This window comes from Heptranchias perlo, chromosome 8, assembly GCF_035084215.1.
Source record: "Heptranchias perlo isolate sHepPer1 chromosome 8, sHepPer1.hap1, whole genome shotgun sequence".
NCBI lineage: Eukaryota > Metazoa > Chordata > Chondrichthyes > Hexanchiformes > Hexanchidae > Heptranchias > Heptranchias perlo.
The window spans coordinates 60,329,671-60,352,815 of record NC_090332.1 but is presented as its reverse complement, the minus strand read 5'-3'; the positions used below and the strand labels follow the sequence as shown (position 1 = coordinate 60,352,815).

At 43.4% G+C, this 23,145-nt stretch overlaps 1 protein-coding gene across 5 annotated transcripts in view; it reads left to right on the top strand.

Moving 5' to 3' along the window:
- dop1a (DOP1 leucine zipper like protein A) overlaps positions 1-23,145 on the top strand; it is a 224,271-nt gene that overhangs the window by 141,112 nt on the left and 60,014 nt on the right. For all 5 annotated transcript variants that reach the window (XR_010963688.1, XM_067989164.1, XM_067989163.1 and 2 more), the window contains exons 21-22: positions 14,287-14,460; positions 16,503-16,628. Coding sequence is in view for 4 of the 5 variants with exons in the window: in XM_067989164.1 (XP_067845265.1) it covers positions 14,287-14,460; positions 16,503-16,628 (300 nt within the window). In the remaining variant the exon portion in view is untranslated. The remainder of the gene's footprint in view (positions 1-14,286; positions 14,461-16,502; positions 16,629-23,145) is intronic.

Genomic DNA, 23,145 nt, shown 5'->3' with positions numbered 1-23,145 from the left:
GGAGTCCTGTATGAAAAGACTGGTCACTATCTGCTGGAAGTGCAGGCTCCTGGCCTGGACCCATAAGAGAGCGATGGACACTCCCCTCTAAAGCCAGGCTTTGATTAAGAGTTAGCTGTAGACAATTTACCTTTCTTTTAACCTCTATTGTTTGGGTAGGGCAGTGTGTCCGAGCTTTTAGAGCACTGAACTGGATTTGTATGTCTCAACCTGGTGGCGTGCCTTGCATAATTAAATCACTATTGAATCAGATAGGATTATGATCAAGCACCACTCTAAATCCATTTTCGGTTTCTTGGGAGTCCTTATACCATTTCATTTCCATTCCTTCACTTCTGCCAATCTCTCCATTTGTCTTTTCTGTCTGTGTGGCTCTTCTTTCTTCTTCCTTTTCTTTCCTTCTCTTATTCCTCCACCTCCTTTTTTGTCTTTCTCCCTTCACTCTGGTCTCTTCCTCTCCTGCTGTTCTCTCTCCACTTCTGTGTATGTCCCTCTACTTCTGTTTGTCTCTTTCCTGTTCGCTTTCCCTTTTTCATCTTCCTCTTTGACTCTTCTGTTTTTGCCCCTTTTGTATTTTTGTCTCCCCAGATGTGAGCAGGGAGAGGCATTTGGGAATTAAACAAGTTACAGGCAGCAGGAAGCTGAGCTCAGGAGAACAGGTCACTGGGGCTTAGGTGGGTTACAAACAGCTGCATCCAAGGATTGGTGGAATGCAGTGCTGCACACTGGGAATGAAGATTTGAGCGTCTTCTGGTCGTCCTTTTGTTGGGGTGTGGACTCTGGGGAACAGAGGTTGCTGCTACACAGGCTCAGCAACTTAACCCTGTGTGAGTTTTTTAAGAGCTGTATTGGATGGCAAGTCTCCCTCTGCCCCCCAGCACAGAGCCAGAGGAGTAAGGTGAGCACTATGGATTGGATGAGTGCTGACCATTTGAAGAAACCTGCCAATAGAAACAGCTGATCTCTCACCAGCTGACTAATCTCCCACTCTTCACCACCACCCCCCCCCCCCCAAATTGGGGATTTGCATCTGAAATCCATGATACTGCATGCCTCAAGAGTAAAATATGATTTTGTTGAACCTTCTCTGAAATGTTTCTATGAATTTCCGTTCCCTGAAACTGAGCAGTCCAGTTTGGGGCTTGTAGTGAAGATTGTTTTAGGAAGTATGTGACAATGTGCATATAGGTTTGTATTGAGTCTCCTGAAAGTTATCAAAAGATATCCTTCATTGAACTAATACACTGATTATAGTACAATTCAGACTGCTATCTTCATGCTAAGTCTTCTCCCTTTAATGTGCACGAGAATGTATCCTGCGAATATGAAAATAGTAAACTTTTGTGTGTTATCCAATTGTAGAAATGCTAACTTAAATAAATTCCATTCGGAAAAGGAGTGCCTACCATCTAATTATTATATATCAACCTAGTTACGAATGGAAGGCCGATGCCAGTTTTAGTGTACGCATCACAACTGTTTTAAATCCAACTTAAAGAATGATCTCCAATTCATACAGAACTCTGGATTTAAAATTTGGTTTAAATTCACTGAAACAAACTCAATTTTGGATGGCTGTTAATGTTTCCATCTTTATACCTTGTTAATAGTCACGAACAGGAGCTGGTTCACCAAAGATGATTGAGCAACTCGGCTCCCATATGTGATATTAAAAACATTGAAGTGCAAAATGTGAACCAACCTTCAGGTATTGTTATGTTCCTTTCCCTCCCACTCCTAAATTAGCTTCAGAGCACTTGTCACATTTTTCCATGGGTTCTTTTTATTCTAAATTATCTACATACGAAGTCTCTGATGTTATAGACACTGATAGGCATCACAGAATGAACTTGTGCTGGCAAAAAGATGCCCTGCCTTCTCTTCCTCCTTTTAGCACTTTAAGTGGAACTTTCCTGCACACTCTGTGTTGTAAAGCAGCTTAAAAAAGAGAAATAGTTAAAAACTGAACTCGTGTACCTCACGTATCCTTCTATTCTGAACTACTTATTTCAGTTAAAAAGAGAACCCTAAATCAACAGACCTATTTAAAACTGTTACCAGAACATGAGGCAGATAGAATCATACGGTACTGAAGGAGGCTATCCAGCCCATCGTGCCTGTGGCGGCTCTTTGAAAGAGCTATCCAATTAGTCCCACTCCCCTGCTCTTTTCCCCATAGCTCATGCAATTTTTTCCTTTTTAAGTATATATCCAATTCCCTTTTGACAGTTACTATTGAATCTGCTTCCACCACCCTTTCAGGCAGTGCATTCCAGATCGTATCAACTTGCTGAGTTAAAAATATTTCTCCTCATCTCCCCCTGGCTTTTTTTTAACCAATTATCTTAAATCTGTGTCCTCTGGCTACTGACCCTCCTGCCAGTGGATGCTCGAAGGAGAACAATCCCAGCTTCTCTAGTCTCTCTACATAACTGAACTCTCTCATCCCTGGTACCATTCAGGTAAATCTCATTTGCACCTTCTCCAAGGCCTTGACATCCTTTCTAAGGTGTCCAGAATTGGAACAGTTAATAAAAACAAATTGAATTGCCTACACAGCAATGTGCACAGCATCCAAAACAAAACGGGGGAACTGAAGGCATTAATTCGTAGCTAAGCACCAGATGTAGTAGGGATAACTGAAACGTGGCTACATAAAGAACAGGACTGGCAATTAAATATTGCTGGATACAACGTATTTAGAAAGGATAGGGAAGGAAGAAGTGGAGGGCGGGGGGGTGGTGGTGGTGGTAGCTGTGCTAGTTATAGATAACATAGAAAAAAGGGACATAACTAACATTAAGATAGAAATGGAATCCATATGGATTTAGATAAAGGACAAGAAGGGGTCGATGATGTTATTCCCCTTTTCTAATGAATTTTTGTATGTATGTAATAGTGCCTCTGCTATCTCTTCCCTAACATCTTTTAATATGCTTGGATGTAATCCATCCAGACCAGGGATTTTATCCCCTCTACATTTGATTAGTTTATCAATTATCTCCCCCTTTCTGTTTTGATCACACTTTCTAATGTCATGCCCACCTTGTTAGTCTCCCTGGTAAATACTGAGGCAAAATAACTATTTAATATTTCTGCCATTTCGCTATCATTACCTGTGAGTTTATCTTGTGCATCCCTTAGTGGCCCTATCCCTATCCTGATTTTTCTTTTGTTATTTATGTGTCTTTGGAATACTTTATCAAGAAATATAAAAAGAAATAGTAATTTAAGTTCGTAGTGCCTCTTTGCCTTCCTAATTGTTTTTTTTTATTTCTTTCCTAACCTTTTGTCATCCTCTCCATTGTTGTCTATGTACTTAGAGTAGTATGCCTTTTTCTTCAGTTTCAATCTTATCCTTATCTCTTTAATTGTCTGTGGTGTTTCATTGGTTAGTTTGTTCTTGTTTTTTAGCGGAATATATTTTGCCTGAACTCTCTTGATCACCTTTTTAAATATTTCCCACTGCTATTTGTTTGCCAATATTATTTTACAGTTTATTTTCTCTGATCTTTTTGATATATAGTAATAATATGGATTTGGGTATAATTTCAAAGTTTGCAGGTGATACGAAACTCGGAAATGTAGTAAACAGTGAGGAGGTTAGAAACCGACTTCAGGAGGACATAGACAGACTGGTGAAATGGGCAGGCACGTGGCAGATTAAATTTAATGCAGAGAAGTGTGAAGTGATTCATTTTGGTAGGAAGAATGAGAAGAGGCAATATAAATTAAATGGTACAATTTTAAAGAGGATGCAGGAACAGAGAAACCTGGGGTGTACGTAAACAAATCTTTGAAGGTGGCAGGACAAGTTGAGAAGGCTGTTAAATAGGCATACGGGATCTTTGGCTTAATAAATAAAGGCATAAAATACAAAAGCAAGGAAGTTATGCTAAGCCTTTATAAAACACTGGTTAGACCCCAGCTGGAGCTAGATCACAGATCAGCCATGATCCTATCAAATGGCGGAGCAGGCACGAGGGGCTGAATGGCCTACTCCTGTTCCTATATTCCTATGTTCCTATGGAGTACTGTGGCCAATTCTGGGCACAGCACTTTAGGAAGGATGTCAAGGCCTTAAAGAGGATGCAGAGGAGATTTACTAGAATGGTACCAGGGACTTCAGTTAGGTGGAGAGACTAGAGAAGCTGGGGTTGTTCTCGTTAGAGCTGAGCAGAGAAGGTTAAGGGGAGAATTGATCGAGCTGTTCAAAATCATGAACGGTTTTGATAGAGTAAATGAGGAGAAACTGTTCCCAGTGGCAGAAGGGTTGGTAACCACAGGACACAGGTTTAAGCTAATCGGCAAAAAAGCCAGAGGCAACGTGAGGGGGAAAAATGCTTACATAGCGAGTTGTTATGATCTGGAATGCAGTGCCTGAAAGGGTGGTGGAAGCAGATTCAGTAGTGACTTTCAAAAGGGAATTGGATAAATACTTGAAGGGGAAAAGTTTGCATGCTATGGGGGAAGAGCAGGGGGAGTGGGACTAATTAGATAGCTCTTCCGAGGAGTCGGCACAGACATGAAGGGCCACTTGGCCTTCTGTTGTGCTGTATCATTCTTTGATTCTATGAGTGCAGGGCATGTGGAGTTAGGGGACAAGTAGCAGAATTGATAGCAAGCTGGCTGCAAAACAAAAAACTGAGAGTGGGGCTTAAAGGTAGTTACTCAGACTGGCAAAGGGTGGTAAGTAGTGTTCCACAAGTATCAGTGCTGGGAGCACTGTAGTTCACTATTTACATAAACAATTTGGACTCTAGAACGACTAGGTTGAGGGAGAGTAATGGTTTTAATGGGGACAGTGGCATCAAAGGTGGAGGTGAGGATGTGATTGAGCAGATCGGCAGCTGCAGAAATGTGGTGGTGAGGATGTGATTGAGCAGATCGGCAGCTGCAGAAATGTGGTGGTGAATGGAGAGCCAAAGACTAGCCAGTTGGGAATTTGAAAATGCCGTTGTAAGTGACTTTGGGGAGCCTTTTTTTCTAGGGGTGGACACAGAAGGAAGTGGTGTTGGGAGTGGGAAGGGGGATGTGAGTGAGGAGGGATACAAGGAAGTGATCAGAGATGACTTTATCTGTGATTGACACAATGGGAGAAGAGAGGCCACATGAGATGGCAAAGTCGAGGGGGGTGACCGTGAGTATGGGTAGAGGAGTTTATATGGAGGGAGAGATTAAGGGAGGATAGGAGGGCAGTGAACTCAGAAGAGAGAGGGCATAATGAGTTGAGATGGAGGTTGAAATTACCGAAGGTGAGAAGTCGCTCGGTGCAGAGGTTGAGGGAGGAAAGTAGTGAAGATATCTTGGTGCAAAACTTGGTGTGGTACTTGGGTGGGCAGTAGAGAACGAGGACTCTAAAGGAGAGGTGAGAGGTGTGGAACAAGGTAAGATGCTCAAAGGAGGAGAAGGTGCCAGTGGGGTAGGAGGACAGACCAAGGTGTGATTTGGTGATTTGGCGGTCTGGGCGGAGCAAGTGGTGGAAGGTATAACCAGGTGGGGAGGCTTCGTTAAGGGGGAAGGTATCATCACCCATCAGCCAAGTTTCCATCAAGGTCGTGATGTCGATGCAAGCATCCACAATAAGCTCATGGATGGCAAGGGCCTTGTTCACAAGTGAACAGACATTCTGGAGGGAGATGCGGAGAGGGGCGGTGATAGCTGATCAGCTAGCAGAGTCCACAGGGTCAGCGCTGGGCGGGTTGAATAAGACAGGAAGTACATTAGCAAGGTTAGCCCCCAGCAGGCGCGCTGAGTGGAAAGGTCGGTGAGAGAATAGGATGGGGCAGTTGGGGTTTTTTGCTCGCAAGAAGGCAACGCCAAGTGCCTCAATGGGCCCTTCGGAGGATGCCAAGTGATGCACAGAGGGAAGCTGTGGGCTTATCCAAGAGGGACTCAAGCCTGGGACAGCGGCAGGAGAGTAGGAAGGTCGAGAAGTGGTGAAGGGTTGGGGTAGGAATTTGCGGAGGCAGAGTACCCGATAGAGGAGAAATGAAAGGAGGCATGATGATAGGAGAGAGGGGCCTAGGAGGGATAGGGGGGAAATAGAAGTGATGAGTTCAGGTCCAGAGCGGCAGCCAAAACGCACAGGTGGATGGACACAGGGAAACTCAAGTTACATAGGCGTGCTTACGTAGAAAGATTCGGATAGATATATAGGTAATAAATGAAGGATAGGGAGGAATTCAAAGTTAGTCAGAGGTTCAGTGGTAAGATGAAGTTGATGTAGATAGGGTGGGGTCAGCTTGGAGCATTGACGAACTGATGTCCAGGTTCAGAGGCAGGTGTGGAGGGCGAGTGAGTCCAGAGCTATTTGAAGTGTAGAGTATCGGAGGCGCAATGCTGGAGGTATTTCCGTGGAAATTAAGAGCCAGGAGGTGTGCAGAATCGATCGTGCGGCAGAAAAACGGTGGTGAAGTTGGAGGTCACTATAAGATCCAGAAGCGGCGTAGAAATGAACTTCGACCCAAGAGAGTGAATTTCTGGCCAGCAACCACACTAGCAAAATAAAGCTGAAAAACCAGTAGGACATTCATAAGCAGTGGTGGGGGATGGGCTGTAAGCTAGATAAAGTTAACTTAAAACTTAAGCAGCTGAATAGCAGAACAGAGTCTTACTGTGTAGTAGCGTAGTCGTGATGGCAGAGAAGTCCAGAAATTTGAAAGCTGAATTTGAGCAGTGCTCACTGATGAAAACAAAAAGGAGGGGGGTGGGTAGTGGGCCCAGGTAACTTTAAACCCGCAGCTTGAAATTGTGGTTAGGCACACACTAATAGAGCCAGGGGAACTTAAACAGTGGGAGAGAGGAGATTGGGGGAGAAAGGGCAAAGGACGGCCAAGGATAGAGTTGCACAACAAAGGAGCACCCTCGGGAGCGAGCAGCCCAGGACCCATCTTGAAATGAGGTAGAGGAGCAAAGGGATCTAGGGGTACAGTTACACAAATCATTAGAAGTAGCAACACAGGTAAATAAGGCCATTTTTAAAAAAAAAGCAAACAAAGCACTGGGTATCATTTCTGGTGGGATAGAATTGAAAAGCAGGGAAGTTATGTTAAACTTGTATAGAACCTTGGTTAGACCACACTTACAGTATTGTGCACAGTTCTGGTCTCCATATTATAAAAAGGATATAGAGGCACTGGAAAAGATGCAAAAAAGATTTACAAGGATGATACTAGTACTGAGAGGAACAGGCTGCGGCTCTTTTCTCTAGAAAAGAGAAGGCTGAGGAGTGACCCAATAGAGGTCATTAAGATTATGAAAGAGTGTGATAGGGTAGACATAGAGATGTTTCCACTTGTAGGGGAGATGAAAACTAGGGGCCATAAGTATAAGATAGTCACTAATAAATCCAATAGGGAATTTAGGAGAAACTTCTTTATTCAGAGAGTGGTTAGAATTTGGAACTCGCTACCACAAGGAGTAGTTGAGGGATATCGCATTGATGAATTTAAGGGGAAGCTAGATAAACACACGAGTGAAAAAGGAATAGAAGGTTATGCTGATAGTTAGATGAAGAAGGGTGGGAGGAGGCTTTTGCGGAGCATAAACACTGGCATGGACCAGTTGGGCCGAATGGCCTGTTTCTGTGCCATACATTCTATGTAATTCTTTGTAGTCCAGCTAAGGCCTAACAATTTACCATAACTGCCTTGCTTTTGTACTCTACACCTCTATTAATAAATTGTAAACAATTTTACAACACCAAGTTATAGTCCAACGATTTTATTTTTAATCCCACAAGCTTTCGGGGGCTTTCCCCTTCCTCAGGCGGTGTGGAAGGGGAAAGCCCCCGAAAGCTTGTGGGATTAAAAATAAAATCGTTGGACTATAACTTGGTGTTGTAAAATTGTTTACAATTGTTAACCCCAGTCCATCACCGGCATCTCCACATCATGTCTATTAATAAACCCAAGGATACTTTGAGATGCCCGCTAATCTTTTCTCCCACATTCCCTTTGTCCCTCTTACTTCCTTTTTCAGTTCTTCTCTGTATTCAGCTTGATTCTCTACTGTATTCTGAACCTGACATTTATCAAAACCCTCCTTTTTCTGTTTCATTTTAACCACTATTTCTTTAGTCATCCAGAGAGCTCTAGCTTTGGATGCCCTTCCTTTCCCCCTCATTGGAATGTGCCTATTGTGTACCCAAACTATCTCCTCTTTGAAGGCTTTCCAGTCCTCATTTACTGTTTTGTCTGCCAATCTTTGTTTCTAGTCCACCTGTGCCCGGATCCCTTTTCGACACACAGAAACTAGCCCACTTCCAATTGAGTATTTTCACTGTTGATTTTTCCTTGTCCCTTTCCATAACTACCCTAAACCTAATGATATTGTGATCACTGTTTCCCAAGTGCTTCCCCACTGAAACATGCTCCACTTGCCCCATTTCATTCCCAGAACTAGATCTAGCACTGCTTCCTTCCTCGTTGAGTTGGAAACATACTGATCAAGAAAGTTCTCTTGAACACATTTCTGGAATTCCTCTCATTCTTTGCCCTTTGCACTGTTTCCCAGTCTATATTAGGATAAATAGGAGTATATAATTGACTTTAAACCAAAAAGGGGTGCAGAGTTCAGATAGATATAATAGTAGCCTGAAGATAAGATAAAGAAGGGAGCAATGATCAAAGTACAAAACAAGATCAAGGTAATAAATACTCAGAACAGAAAAATTATAGGATGTAATAATAAAATACCTGACAAAAATAAAGCAGGTGTAATGAAAAATAAGAGCATATTAAATTGCCTGTACAGCAATGTACAGAACATCAGCAACAAAATAGGGGAATTGGAGGCAATGATTTAAAAATTAGGAAATAGATTTAATAGGGATAACAGAAACATGGCTGCAGACAAGATAGGACTGGCTAAATATTCTAGGCAATAATGTATTTAGAAATGATAGGGAAGAAGGAAGGAGTGGTTGGTGGAGTAGCTATGTTAATCAGAAACAACATAATGGCAGGAACAAGAAAGGATACAGAAACAGAACCCATATGGATTGAGATAAAGAATAGGAAAGGATCGTTCACACTATTAGCGGTATACCACAGACCACCAAATAGTGTATTAAGTTCCGGTTCTAATTAACTCATGAGATGTCAATTCAACATATTACTTTATTAGCCAAAAATCCATACAAACTTAATTAGATCCTACATTAATAGACAGTTTGATAAGAGTCTTGCAGACCTATTCTGATACAAGCCATGATTAAGCAGCTGACTGCATACTCACGTTTGGGACACTTGGCTGGGTTTGGATGATTCTCCTGTTCTCCTGAAGTGACAGATTTCAAGAGGTTGCCCCCTTCTTTATACCAATTTCATTGCCCATATATGGTCACATTTGTGACTTCTACAATTCATTTAAGTCATCATGTTTCAGTTTGTGACCCTTAGGTTATTGAGTTTAACTTTGTTGGACATTTTATGACCCTTAAGTCATTGAACAGATTGCTGAACACAAACAACTATAGGGGGATCTTATTTTCATCAGCATCCTGTTTATTGTCTAAAGTTATCATCCTTTTAAACAGTGGTCAGCTATCTTTCATTACACTTGTCTCTACTGGAAGGCCTTCCTAGTAAAGTAAGAAACTTCTGCTTGCTTCTTGTTTGCTTTACATATTTTTATCCTGAGTCAAGGATTTCAGAAAGGCCAACTTTATTTATCCATATTGCTACATTTTTATCCTACCTATAACTCTTGCATTAGCCGTTCTGCCTTGGTTTTGGAAAAAAAAATTACAAAAGCAAATATATATATATTCTCCAACATAGTGGAAAGGAATTGGAGGGAGAAATATGTCGACAAGTATATGAAATGAGCAAAAAACACAAACATAATCATGGGGGAGTTTCCAACTACCCCCAGGCAGATTAACCGTCAGGGAGAGGGAGTGAAAGGGGAGAAGAGGATGGAGTTTTTAGTGGGTTCATGACTACTTTTTGACCCAATATGTAAGAAACCAAATAAGGGAAGAAGCACTGCTAGATGTATTAATGGAAAATGAACCAGAACAGATACGAGAAGTAAGCATGTGAGAACATCTAGGGAGTAGTGATCATAATATAATAAGGTTTAAGATAATGATTGTGAGAGATATAGATAGTACAAAGACCAAACTAATAGGCTGGGAAAAAAACAACTGTGAGGGAATGAGGATAGAGCTAAGGACAGCAAACTGGAGAAAAATATTGATAAGACAAAAAAAACAAGGGACGAGATAGCAGAGGCAGTAGTATCCATATATAAAAATTCAGTAGAAAAAGGAATAGTGCCAGAGGACTGGCAATCAGCAAATATAATTCCTGTCTTCAAAAAGGAAAATAGAACTAATCCAAGAAACTATAGACCAGTTAGCTTAACGTCAGTGGAAAGAAAGATACTAAAATCTTTGCTAAAAGATCAGATAACAAAGCATCTAGAGACAGAGAACATAATTTTGAAAGAATAGTCAGCATGGATTTCTAAAAGGAAGGTCATATTTAACCAAACTTATTGAATTCTTTGAAGAAATAACAGAATAGACAAGGGCAATGCAGTTGATGTGGTATACGTGGATATTCAGAAGGCCTTTGATGAGGTGCCACGTAAGAAACTCATGACAAAGGTCAGGACATGTGGAGTCAGCGGCCAGGTAGCAGAATGGATTGAAAGGTGGCTACAAAACAGAAAAGAGGGGAGGGGTTAAGGGAAGTTTATCGGACTGGCAGAAAGCGGTGGGACCAGTGTTGTTTACTATATGCATAAATGATTTGGACTCTAATTGGAGATATGGGGATAAATTTTAACCCCCAAGAACGGGTGGGTTGAGGCGGGTAGGAGGTTAAAATAACAGCTTTTTGGAGCAGGACCGCATCCTGGCTCCAACTCGCCCACTTCTGGGTTTAACCCAGGCAGGTTTGTCTGTGTGTGGACAGCAGACACCAGGAAGTCCCACCCCCACTTAAAGCCAGCAGGCCGATACTTAAAAGTGCACTGTACCTCATTGAAATACTTGAGGTACTTAATAGTTTGTGTATTGGAACATTAAAATGAATTTAACCATACCTGTTTGGGTTTCTGAATCACGTCAGGTGAAAGCAGGCAGGAAGGGCCGGATCCATGAGGTGAGTTCCTTTATCGCACTGCTTGTGGGCCCGGAGGAGCAGAAGTGCTTCATCCAGGCCCAACAAACTCACCTGGCCAGCAGGAACCCCACCACCATTCCCCCCCCCCCCCCCCCCGATCTCTTCCCCAGCCCATGATCCCTCCCTCCCTCCCTCTGATCTCTGGCTGCGGCCTGCTACTGCAGGCCTTCCTGCCCAAGAGTGAGCCAGCCTGATTGACAGGCTGGGCACGAAACCTGGCTGGAAGTGAAAATTCTGCCCCTGGTGTCGAATTTTGCAGATGTTGCTGAATTGGGGGGTAAAGCTAATAATATGGAGGACTGCACCAAAATACTGGAAAATATAAACAGGCTTACAGAGTGGGTGGATAAATGGCAAATTAAATTCAGTATAGCGAAATGAGGAGGTTCATTTTGGTAGGAGGAATAAAGAGGCCATTTATTCTTTGGAAGGTAAGAAATTAAATGGGGTAGAGAAGCAAAGAGATCTGGGAATACAGATATCTAAATTACTATAAGTAGCAATACAAGTTGACAACACCATAAAGAGTGCAAACAAAATCTGGGGTTCATTTCTAGAGGAATAGAATACAAAATCAGGTAGATAATGGTAAATTTATATAGAACCTTGGCGTTTAGTGTGCCATTCTGGTCTCCATACTATAAAAAGAATATTGAAGCACTGGAGAAATTGCTGAAAAGAGTTACAAGGATGTTACCAGAATTGAGAGGATGTAATAATCAGGAAAGCTTGAGCAGGCTGAGGCTCTTTTTTTAATCAAAAACTGAGGGGTGACCTGATCAGAGTCTTTAAAGTTATGGAGGGGTTTGATAGGGTGGATGTGGAGAAACTGTTTCCACTAGTACGTAAGTTTACACAAGGAGTCATAAATATAAGATGACCCCTAACAGATCAAAGAAAGAATTTGAGGAATTTCTTCACCCAGAGAGTGGTGAGAATGTGGAACTCATTGCCACGTGGAGTGGTTGAAGCAGATAGCATTGATGCATTTAAGGGGAGGCTTGAAGCATAGATGAAGCGGAAGGGAACAAAGAGAAAGGAGGGCAGGGTGGGAAAAGAAATGAAAGAACTTGCATTTATATAGCGCTTTTCATGACCTCAGGATATGCCAAAGCGTTTTACTACTTTTGAAGTGTAATATAAATATGAAGAGGTAATTAGAGTGGGAGGAGACTTGTTTGGAGTATAAACACCAGCATAGACAAGTTGGGCCAAATGGCCTGTTTCTGTGCTGTAGATTCTATGTAATTCTATGCAGTAGTTTGAGGTGGAGGAGTTGGAAATCTGTGAAAAATATCAAAATATGTGAAAGATGGTTCACATTATACACTTCATTTTACAAAAGATAAGAACAAAAGAACTTGCATTTAAATGGTACCTTTCACGATTTCAGGACATTGTAAAGCTCTACACAGCCAATTTTTGAAATTTAGTCACTGTTGTAACATAGGTAAATATGGCAGCCAATTTGCATGAAGTAATGTCCCACAAACAGCAATGACGTAAATGACCAGATAATCTGTTTTTAGTATTGGTTGAGAGATTATTTTGACCAGGACTCCCCTGCTCCTCTTCATTTATGCCCACCTGAGAGGGCAGACAGGGTATCAGTTTAATGATTCATTCGAAAGACAGCACCTCCAACGATGCAGCGCTCCCTCAGTACTGCACTGAAGTGTTTGTCTCTGGAATGGACTTGAACCCATGACCTTTTGACTCAGGCAAGAATGCTACCACTGATCCAAAGCTGACAGTTTGGCAATTGAATGAATAAAAATAAACAAAACGTAAATCTGATCATCAAATTGTTCTGTTAGACCAGTGAATTTGTTTAAGATTCACTTTATGGTCAACAAAATTATAAAGTAAAGTAGCATTCCAGATTTCATTGATTGACTTGATGGTACAGGTGAACGACTTGTAAGTAAATATTTTTTACTTCCGACTTTGAGGACATGGATTAATCAACTTGAAAAGTGTTCTGCAATAAAACATTTTCATCTTTAAAAATTATATAATAAACTAATCAATCTCCTGTGACATTGCACGCAAGTGTAGTCTTCAAGTAACGCGGGATAAGAGGCCGCTTATTTGAACCAGGGCCTGCAGATGTAAATCAGTTCCCATTTCAAAGTTATGCATTCCTAACCTTGTTTTTATATTTCCATTATAAATGCCTGTGTCCACATTTATAATGGAAATTGCCTATGTAAACTTGTCATCTATAATTACACCCTCCCCCCAGTGATAGTTCTGCAGCACCTCTACTAGGGAGGAGAGGGTGTGTAAGTAAAAATATATATGTCAATATGCCTTTTACTTTAACTGTTCTTGTCCTCAATCAAAAGGCCGCAAGGCTGTTGGTTCCAAAGTATAATAGCTTTATTAAGTTATAACAAGTAATAAAGATATTTAAAATACAAGAGTACAATCAAGCATGCTAGTTAGATTGATACAACCTGACTTAGTGTTCACGTAACAGCAGACCCCAAAACGCGTCTTTGGCAACCTGATCTATGGACGTCCAGACCCACCCTGAGTACTTTCAGTTTAGTTACCAAAAAGCACCTCGCCTATATATGTTTTAAACACAATTAGCTCTATGAGCTTCCCATCAATCTTGAAGGGAAGGTCTGCTATCAGACCCTACTCCCTTGATTCCCAGGTGGCACTAACAAGCCTCTATTGATGAACCCTAATCTTCACACCAAGCATAATAAACCTCCAACTAACTTCCTTGTACGTTCCTCTAGTGGTACTACCACCTCCTTAATGAGTAATGGCTTCTAGGAGGCATCGTCAAGGAAATCACAACAAGCCTATCTTTCACTATTCCACAGACAAGGCCATTAAGATTGCACCAGGTGCTCATTAACCAAAAGGGGGGCCTTTCACAAGGTCGTAAAAAGCTTGTTTACAGCCCTTTGTTTACAGCTAACTAACGTATAAATTTTACTTTAATATAAGGTATACTATAATGTAGAAAGCTTGTATAATGCTTTTCCTTCAGGGTGTCAGTGTGATAAGTTTGCGCAGGCAATTTCCATTATAAATGTGAACATGAGAATTTATAATGGCAAAAGTTGACCGTGTTCACCAACATAAGATTTTTAATTTATTAAATAGATAATTGTCTTCCCTATTTCAGCTGTTGGTTACTGTGGACCAGAAATATTTGTCTGAAGCACAAAATGGAATCCTTTTTATCCTGTATACAATCATGTCGTCTGTGAGCCTGCTGTGGGGCATCCTACAGGTTGCAGACTCAACCGAGAGAACCGCAGCTGCCTCTGCTGTTACTATCAACCTGGGTTCCACAAAGGTGGGTGAAGTGTTGAGAAAGTCTCCAGTGTATAGTCGTCATGGCAGATTAAAATGCAACCAAAACGGAAGCAAGCCATTTTGTGTCTGCCGCAAGTATTGACATAGTTAAATGACCCTATGAACTGTGGTGTTGGTTTGTATTTTATAAAAATCTATAAATTCTGTTCACCCTCACCCAGAACCATACATTTCAACAACAACAACTACTTGCATTTATATGGTGCCTTTTAATGTGGTAAAATGTCCCAAGGCGCTTCACAGCAGCGATTTATCAAACAAAATTTTACACCGAGCCACATAAGGAGATATTAGGACAGATGACCAAAAACTTGGTCAAAGACATAGATTTTAAAGAGCGATCTAAAGGAGGATAGAGAGGTAATGGGGAGGAGAGGTTTAGGGAGGGAATTAAAGAGCTTACGGCCTAGGCAGCTGAAGGCACGGCTGCCAATGGTGGAGCGATCAAAATCGGGAATATGCAAGAGGAGCACAGAGATCTCGGTGGATTGTAGGGCTGGAGGAGGTTACAGAGATAGGGAGAGGCAAGGCCATGGAGGGATTTGAAAACAAGGATGAGAATTTTAAAATCGAGGCAAACCCAGACCAGGAGTCGATGTAGTTCAGTGAGCACCAGGGGTGATGGGTGAACAGGACTTGGTATGAGTTAGGATACGGGCAGCAGAGTTTTGGATGAGCTCACGTTTATGGAGGGTGGAAGATGGGAGGCTGGCCAGGAGAGCATTAGGATAGTCAAGTCTAGAGGTAACAAAGGCACAGATGAGAGTTTCAGGAGCAGAGTCGGGCAACGTTACGGAGGTGGAAGTAGGCGGTCTTGGTGATGGAGCGGATATGTGGTCAGAAGCTCATCTCAGGGTCAAATAGGACGGCAAGGTTGCGAACGGTCTGGTTCAGCCTCGGACAGTGGCCAGGGAGAGGGATGGAATCGGTGGCTAGGGAACTGAGTTTGTGGCGGGGACTGAAGACAATGGCTTCGTATGTTTCTCTCCTCCTCTTCCCCTTTAGTAAACTCACCACATTGTCACGTGATTTGCCAGTGCATATCCTGTGCAGAGAAATGAGCATATTTAATATTTCATTGGGATTCCTCTCAAGCAACATGGCATAATTAAAATAATTACATTTCAGTCACTGATGCCCAAACCTTTTTGAACAATTGGTATCAAGTTTTACGAAAATAAAATCAGTTTAAAGTTACTGGAAAACATTGCAATAATGTCTTAAGTTTAAAATCTTTTGAGAGGACAAGTTTAGAACATACAGTTCCAGTAATGTTTTTAAAATGTTTAAACATTTCATAATAAAAGCTGCATCGTGTAAAGCAGCTTCTAAACAAAATGTTTTGAATTTTAAAAAAAAACTTTAAATGATCACAAGAATGTGATAACACTACGATTGATGCCATTTCCCCCTTTATCATGTTAGTGCTGCAACTCTGCATTGAAGCACTTTTTGACAATAATGCCAGATTTTTGAATTTCTTTATGAAATTGAAGTTCAAGGAACAGCTCATTGGCGGGTGATTTGTAAAGGTAATCAATTAAATAATACTGCAAGCACCCATCTTACAGGTGGGAAAGAAATTACCCTTAAAATGTGTTAGTCTAAAGTAGCAATTTAGAATGACATTCATAAGAGAAACGTAATGAATGTATGGTTATGGGTGGGAATGATCGGATTCAAATGACACAATAGGAATACTGAAGAGTGTCCATTCTGGATATAAAGTAAATGACTGCAGTTCAAAGCTTTAGCTTTTATCTGTGCTTGCGTGACTCAGGCTTTGGAACCATCATAGGTACTTTCCAAATGTTTAATCTTGCAACATTTGCAAAACTGTGATAAATGGCTGTATATGATAATAAAAGGAATATCTGATAACTTTTGCTCCCTTTTACAATACAATATAAACAATTCAGAAAAGCAGGATCATTCCATTGTTTCGGGTGTAGTATTGTGATTCGTTACCCTGTATTTGACAGCTGTAAGTGAAGTCGGTGTTCCTTTTTCCCCACTGTCTAGAGTCTCCGACTACAGATTTTAGAGCTCTTAGGCCCCATCTCTATGAACCATGGCGTACACTTCATGGCTGCTATTGCTTTTGTCTGGAATGAGAGGAGAGAAAACACGAGCACCACTAGAAACAAAGTAAGATTCAGCTCCTTTGGGGAGTAGCGTTTGCAGCAGAATGAGACTTTGCTCTTGCAGGTTGTCAAGACCACCGTTTGCTGTTTTCCCACTGGGATGGACTTCAAGTCTCTCTCAAAAGCAGAGATCAGACCCTGTTTTATGGCTGCTTAGTTTTCACTGTGGAGAGCACTAGGATCCTAATGTGTCATAAGGAGGCCCTGATGTAACCCAAGTACAGAGGATGAGGGTGTGGGGAGGGAACAATGTCTATGAAATTCTATTTTATAAGATTTTCTCTGTAAAATATATATTTTTTTAAAAGTCTGTTTAATAAGAGCAGCAGCTTTATTGCAGTCACATACTCTGCATGTGACTGCTTCCTACTTTATCATTGGTTAATCTATTTGACAACTTCTATTGTTACAAACAAAACTCTTAACCTAGAGTGTTAATCTGTGCAGATTAGAAATGCTAATGTAAATTTTAAAATGGCTCTTTTGAACTGATGATGAAAAATACACAAGGTAACAGTAAACAAAGATTCTTGGGTGGTGGACATGAGACTTACCAGATGTCTACCTGAAAAATCCACCAGGTCACATGACAGCTAAAAACAATAGCCCCACTTATGAGTCAATCTAAATCGATCAATATTTTATAAATATTAGCCAAATACATCAATGAAAAGGGTTTAAATTATTACCAGTAAGAAGTCATCTACCTTCCCTTTGATGTTTAACTGATTCTAGAGAATGAAGAGCCCTGTTGTATAAGTGGTAAAATGCATACCAGCCAGCGGCTCTTCATATATTTCCCAACGTGGCACACTGTTGATGAGCACTTGCCTTGTTGGTATGAAAGTGTCTCCCAGTCTATAATGTTGCTTTGGTCACTAGTTTTCAGATTTCATTTCAATTCTGATGTCTGAGTCCACGAGCTCATCGCAATCTCAGTGCTTCCCAGGTTCCTTAGCAAGTTAAATTCAGCAAGCGGCACTTGGGTTGTCATGCCATCACAGTTGTGACTGGTTTTCAGTCTGTAGAAACAGTGGGTCACTCAGCATACTGTGTCCAGCATAACAGTGCATTCTTAACATCTGAGCCTAAATTTTAACTATGAGGCGGGACCTCAATAAGCGGCGTTGGAAACCCGGAAAAATTTTTTGTGCGTGGTCCCGAGCGATCGCGACTCAATTGAAGCCACTTAACTGAACTTCCAGGTTTCACATCCTCAACTTCCGCAGCGGGCACACTGCGCACCCGCATGACACGTTTAAAGCCCACTATTTAAAGAGCCACTTCAACAATGCATTTTGAAGGAGAAAGGAGACAAAAATGAGTAAGGAACGTCCCAAAGCCAAGCCAGCACCCAGGTTCTCAGATGCCGCCCTGGAGACATTACAAGGCGCTGTCAGAAACAAGAGGGAGGTCCTATATCCACTGGATAGGAGGAAGAAACCTGGTTCTGTCACAAAGAAGGCGTGGCTGGAGGTGGCAGACCAGGTAAACAGCAGGAGTACGGTGCCCCGGTCGTGCCTACAATGCAGGAAGAGATTTAATGACCTAACCAGGTCAGGAAAAGTGAGTACAGTTACTGATTCACCTGCATTCTGTGGTGAACATTACCCACCCTCACACTGCCCTGCGAAGCCTACTCCATCATATCACTCCTCGCACCTACTTAAGGCTCAGTGTCAAGTTGCCTCCACTTTCTGTGCACTTCTTCACCCCCCCCCACCGCATTTGTGCACCCACCTCTCTCACTCACCCCAATCCTGATGCAATGTGATCAATCTGTCTGATAGTCACCCTTTGATGCATCTGTTTCATTGTCATCCTGACCCAAAGCAATGCACTCATTGGGTGACCACGTCACCCTTACTCTCACACATCTGTACTTTCTTCCTTTGTAGGAGAAGAGAGCGCAAAATGCAAGGGAGAGGGTGAGGACGGATGGGGGCCTCCACAGAGGTGGAGGTGGAAGCCTTGGAGATAAGTCGTACAGTGGAGTGCCTGGCCGTCGAGGATGCCGAGGCTGGCACCCCACAAACATCTAGTGACAGAACTTAACATCCCTCATACACAACATGGATTGATGTTATCAATGAATGATTTGTTGCACACCTCAGTATGCTCATCACAACATTACTTCTGCGATGATTCTTAATATCGCTGTGTGTTCTCTTCCAGGGCACCACGGACTGAAGAAGTGGACGAGGGTGATTCCTCAGAGGAGCTCCCGGCCTCTGAGGGGCGCACCGTCACATCTTAGTGAGCCATGCACGAGCGCAGATACTCATATCTCAGTGGGTCCTATTAGAGAGGTAGTTGGGTTGTCATCTGGTGAGTCACCATACACAAATGAGCATGAGCAGACACTGGTGGCAAGGGCAGTGGTGGAGAGCCTGTGTCGGTGGGCACACTCCTCTCCAAGCACTGCTCAGCTTGGGGCCATTCTTGAAAAGGAGAATGATAGAGGTATAGACACATCTTTATGACGTACTGGAAGACTTGCCACACTTTAGTCTCCACATTGATGCCGAGGAGTCCACCTCAAAAATTAGTGGACTAGTGGCGCAGGTACATGCGGGAATGTCTGCGATGGAGAGAATGGCAGCCTCCATTGAGCTTCAAGCATGGCTCACAAATGAGTCCATTCAGGCCCTGACAATGGCTGTGCGGTCTTGGGGTGTACAACATTCTGCCGCCTTAAACAGGCAGACAGATACATTAGCACTGGCCTTCCAAGGCTTCATGCATAGTAGTGATGTGGCCCTGGCCCAGGAGAGGGATGATGGCGGGGACATGGAAGTGGGGACGCCACTCAAAGCGCTCCCACGTCTCACCCGTTGCCCCACCACACCAACCCCCCACCCCTCAAACAATACCTGCAATGCTGCCTCCTCTCCATATGGCTGAGTCTGCCCCTGCACAGGTGCAGGTGGAGCAGTCTTTGGAGGGGCCCTCACGGGCTCCAAATTCAGAGGTCATTGGCTGAGAGCATCTCTACAGTCAGGGCAGGGATCTGAACAACCTGCCACTATCACTGCTGCAGCCACAGGGGATGCACCACGTAGATGTGGTGGGAAGAGGAAGTGGAAGGTTTTGTAATCATCAAGGGTATGCACAAGGGTGTTTGATAGCCTGTCATGTTTTTCATTTATATTTGTTTTTTGATAAATTCACGTTGAATGTTATGATTCTCACCACCACTGCCACGTCTTGCCCATTCTTGAGTCCCTTTTGTGAAAACGCCCTTTCATGTGCTTCATCATGAGCAACGAGACTTGATGCTACCCATAGCGATCATCCACTGGTTTTCTGTGTCACGCAGTGATTCCAAGATTGGGTGCATTTATAATGCGTGTATGTGTAGTTGTAGGACTGTTTTGTGCAACCTGGGGTGGAGGGGGGGTGGTGCGGTGTTGGTTGTGGTGGTCGTTCCTGGTGGTCTGAGTACTTGGCCGTAATCACTTTGCAGATCTCCTTATGAGAATCTATCAAATATGAGTGACTCCCTGGCATCACGAGATGCTAGGTGAGACGCTGCTCTGCCGATGGTTCACCCATCCTCCTCCTCGTCTTCAATGTTGATGGCAGGTGCGGCTGCTCTTGAGCGCATGGGACGCCATCCACCAGTAACCCTCCCTCTTGAGTGATACTGTGCAGGATGCAGCGCATGACTATTATTCTACACCCCCTCGCAGGTGAGTACTGAAGGGCTCCCCCAGATCGATCCAGGCACCTGAAGCGAATCTTCTTCATCCCTATGGCTTGTTCAAGGACAGACCTGGTCGTGATGTGACTGTCGTTGTACAGCTGCTGTGCCTCGCTGGTGGAATTTCTCGGAGGTGTCATGAGCCACGTCTGCAAGGTGTATCCCTTGTCTCCAAGGAGCCAGCCCTTAAGTCTGTCTTGTGCGTGGAAGAGGGCTGGGATGTTGGATTCGTACAGAATGAAGGAATCATGGCAGCTGCCAGGGAATTTGGCACACACCTGCAGAAACCTCTTCCGGAGGTCCCAAACCAGCTGCGCATTGATGGAGTGATATCCCTTTCAATTGATGAACATTCCTGGTTCATGTGGAGGTCCTCGGATTGCTACGTGTGTGCGCAATCAATTGCGCCCTGTGACTGCACTAGAGAGGGTAGAGAGGAGATTTATGAGGATGTTGCCAGGACTGGAGAATTTTAGCTATGATGACAGATTGGATAGGCTGGGGTTGTTTTCTTTGGAACAGAGGAGGCTGAGGGGTGATTTAATTGAGGTGTATAAAATTATGAGGGGCCTAGATAGAGTGGATAGGAAGGACCTATTTCCCTTAGCAGAGGGGTCAATAACCAGGGGGCATAGATTTAAAGTAATTGGTAGAAGGATTAGAGGGGAGGAAAATTTTTTTCATCTAGATGGTTGTGGGGGTCTGGAACTCACTGCCTGAAAAGCTGGTAGAGGCAGAAACCCTCATTGCATTTAAAAAGGTGCTTGGATGTGCAGGGCTACGGACCAAGAGCTGGAAAATGGATTAGGCTGGATAGCCAGCCAAAGATTGGAAACCCACTGCCCTCTCAGTCTGGCTGATGTCATTGATGGGGAAGTTGATGTAGTCGGATGCCCTGGCAAACAAGCCATCTGTGTCCCGTCGTATACACTTATGTGCAGACGACTGAGAGATCCTGGTGATGTCACCGGTGGTGCCCTGGAAGGATCCGGAGGTGAAGAAATTGAGGGCAATAGTGACGTTGCGATGGGCAATGCGTGACTACCAGGCCCATCCAGAAGCAGCTCTGCATGAAGGAGCCTGCAGATGTCTGCGACCACCTGGCAACTCAACCTGAGCCTTCATAGGCACTACACCTCCAGAGACGTTCAGGAAGCTCGGCCTCTGCCTGTCGACCTCCTTATGTGGATAGTGCCTCCTGCGACATCAGCCTCTCTATTGTTCCCCTCTCTGCTCCTCTGCAGGTCCTTGTGGCTCACCGTTGTCTAGTGGAGCTGCAACTCCCAGAACTGCATGCCATGCTTGCCGATGTGCCTTCTCCTCAGATGTACTACTGAATACATCCAATCATAGAAATTTATGGCACAGAAGGAGGCCATTCGGCCATCGTTTCTGTGCCGACCAAAAAAGAGCTATCCAGCCTAATCCATTTTCCAGCTCTTGGTCCGTAGCCCTGCACATCCAAGCACCTTTTTAAATGCAATGAGGGTTTCTGCCTCTACCAGCTTTTCAGGCAGTGAGTTCCAGACCCCCACAACCATCTAGATGAAAAAAATTTTCCTCCCCTCTAATCCTTCTACCAATTACTTTAAATCTATGCCCCCTGGTTATTGACCCCTCTGCTAAGGGAAATAGGTCCTTCCTATCCACTCTATCTAGGCCCCTCATAATTTTATACACCTCAATTAAATCACCCCTCAGCCTCCTCTGTTCCAAAGAAAACAACCCCAGCCTATCCAATCTGTCATCATAGCTAAAATTCTCCAGTCCTGGCAACATCCTCATAAATCTCCTCTCTACCCTCTCTAGTGCAGTCACATCTTTCCTGTAATGTAGCTGTGGCCTAACTAGTGTTTTGTACAGTTCAAACACAATCTCCCTGCTCTTATATTCTATACCTCAGCTAATAAAGGCAAGTATCCCATATCCCGTATGCCTGCTCTGTAAACATCCCCATCCTCAATGATGGCAGAGACCAGCACGAGTGCAAAAGACAAGGCTGAAGCGTTTGCAACCATCTTCAGCCAGAAGTGCCGAGTGGATGATCCATCTCTGCCTCCTCCCAATATCCCCACCATCACAGAAGTCCGTCTTCAGCCAATTCGATTCACTCCACGTGATATCAAGAAATGGCTGAGTGCACTGGATAAAGCAAAGGCTATAGGCCCTGACAACATCCCGGCTGTAGTGCAGAAGACTTGTGCTCCAGAACTAGCCAAACTGTTCCAGTACAGCTACAACACTGGCATCTACCCGACAATGTGAAAAATTGCCCAGGTATGTCCTGTCCACAGCAGGACAAATACAATCTGGCCAATTACCGCCCCATCAGTCTACTCTCAATCATCAGCAAAGTGATGGAAGGTGTCATCGACAGTGCTATCAAGCGGCACTTACTCACCAATAACCTGCTCACCGATGCTCAGTTTGGATTCCTCCAGGACCATTCGGCTCCAGACCTCATTACAGCCTTGGTCCAAACATGGACAAAAGAGCTGAATTCCAAAGGTGAGGTGAGAGTGACTGCCCTTGATAACAAGGCAGCATTTGACCGAGTGTGGCACCAAGGAGCCCTCGTAAAATTGAAGTCAATGGGAATCAGGGGGAAAACTCTCCAGTGGCTGGAGTCATACCTAGCACAAAGGAAGATGGTAGTGGTCGTTGGAGGCCAATCATCTCAGCCCCAGGACATTGCTGCAGGAGTTCCTCAGGGCAATGTCCTAGGCCCAACCATCTTCAGTTGCTTCATCAATGACCTTCCCTCCATCATGTGGTCAGAAATGGGGATGTTCGCTGATGATTGCACAGTGTTCAGTTC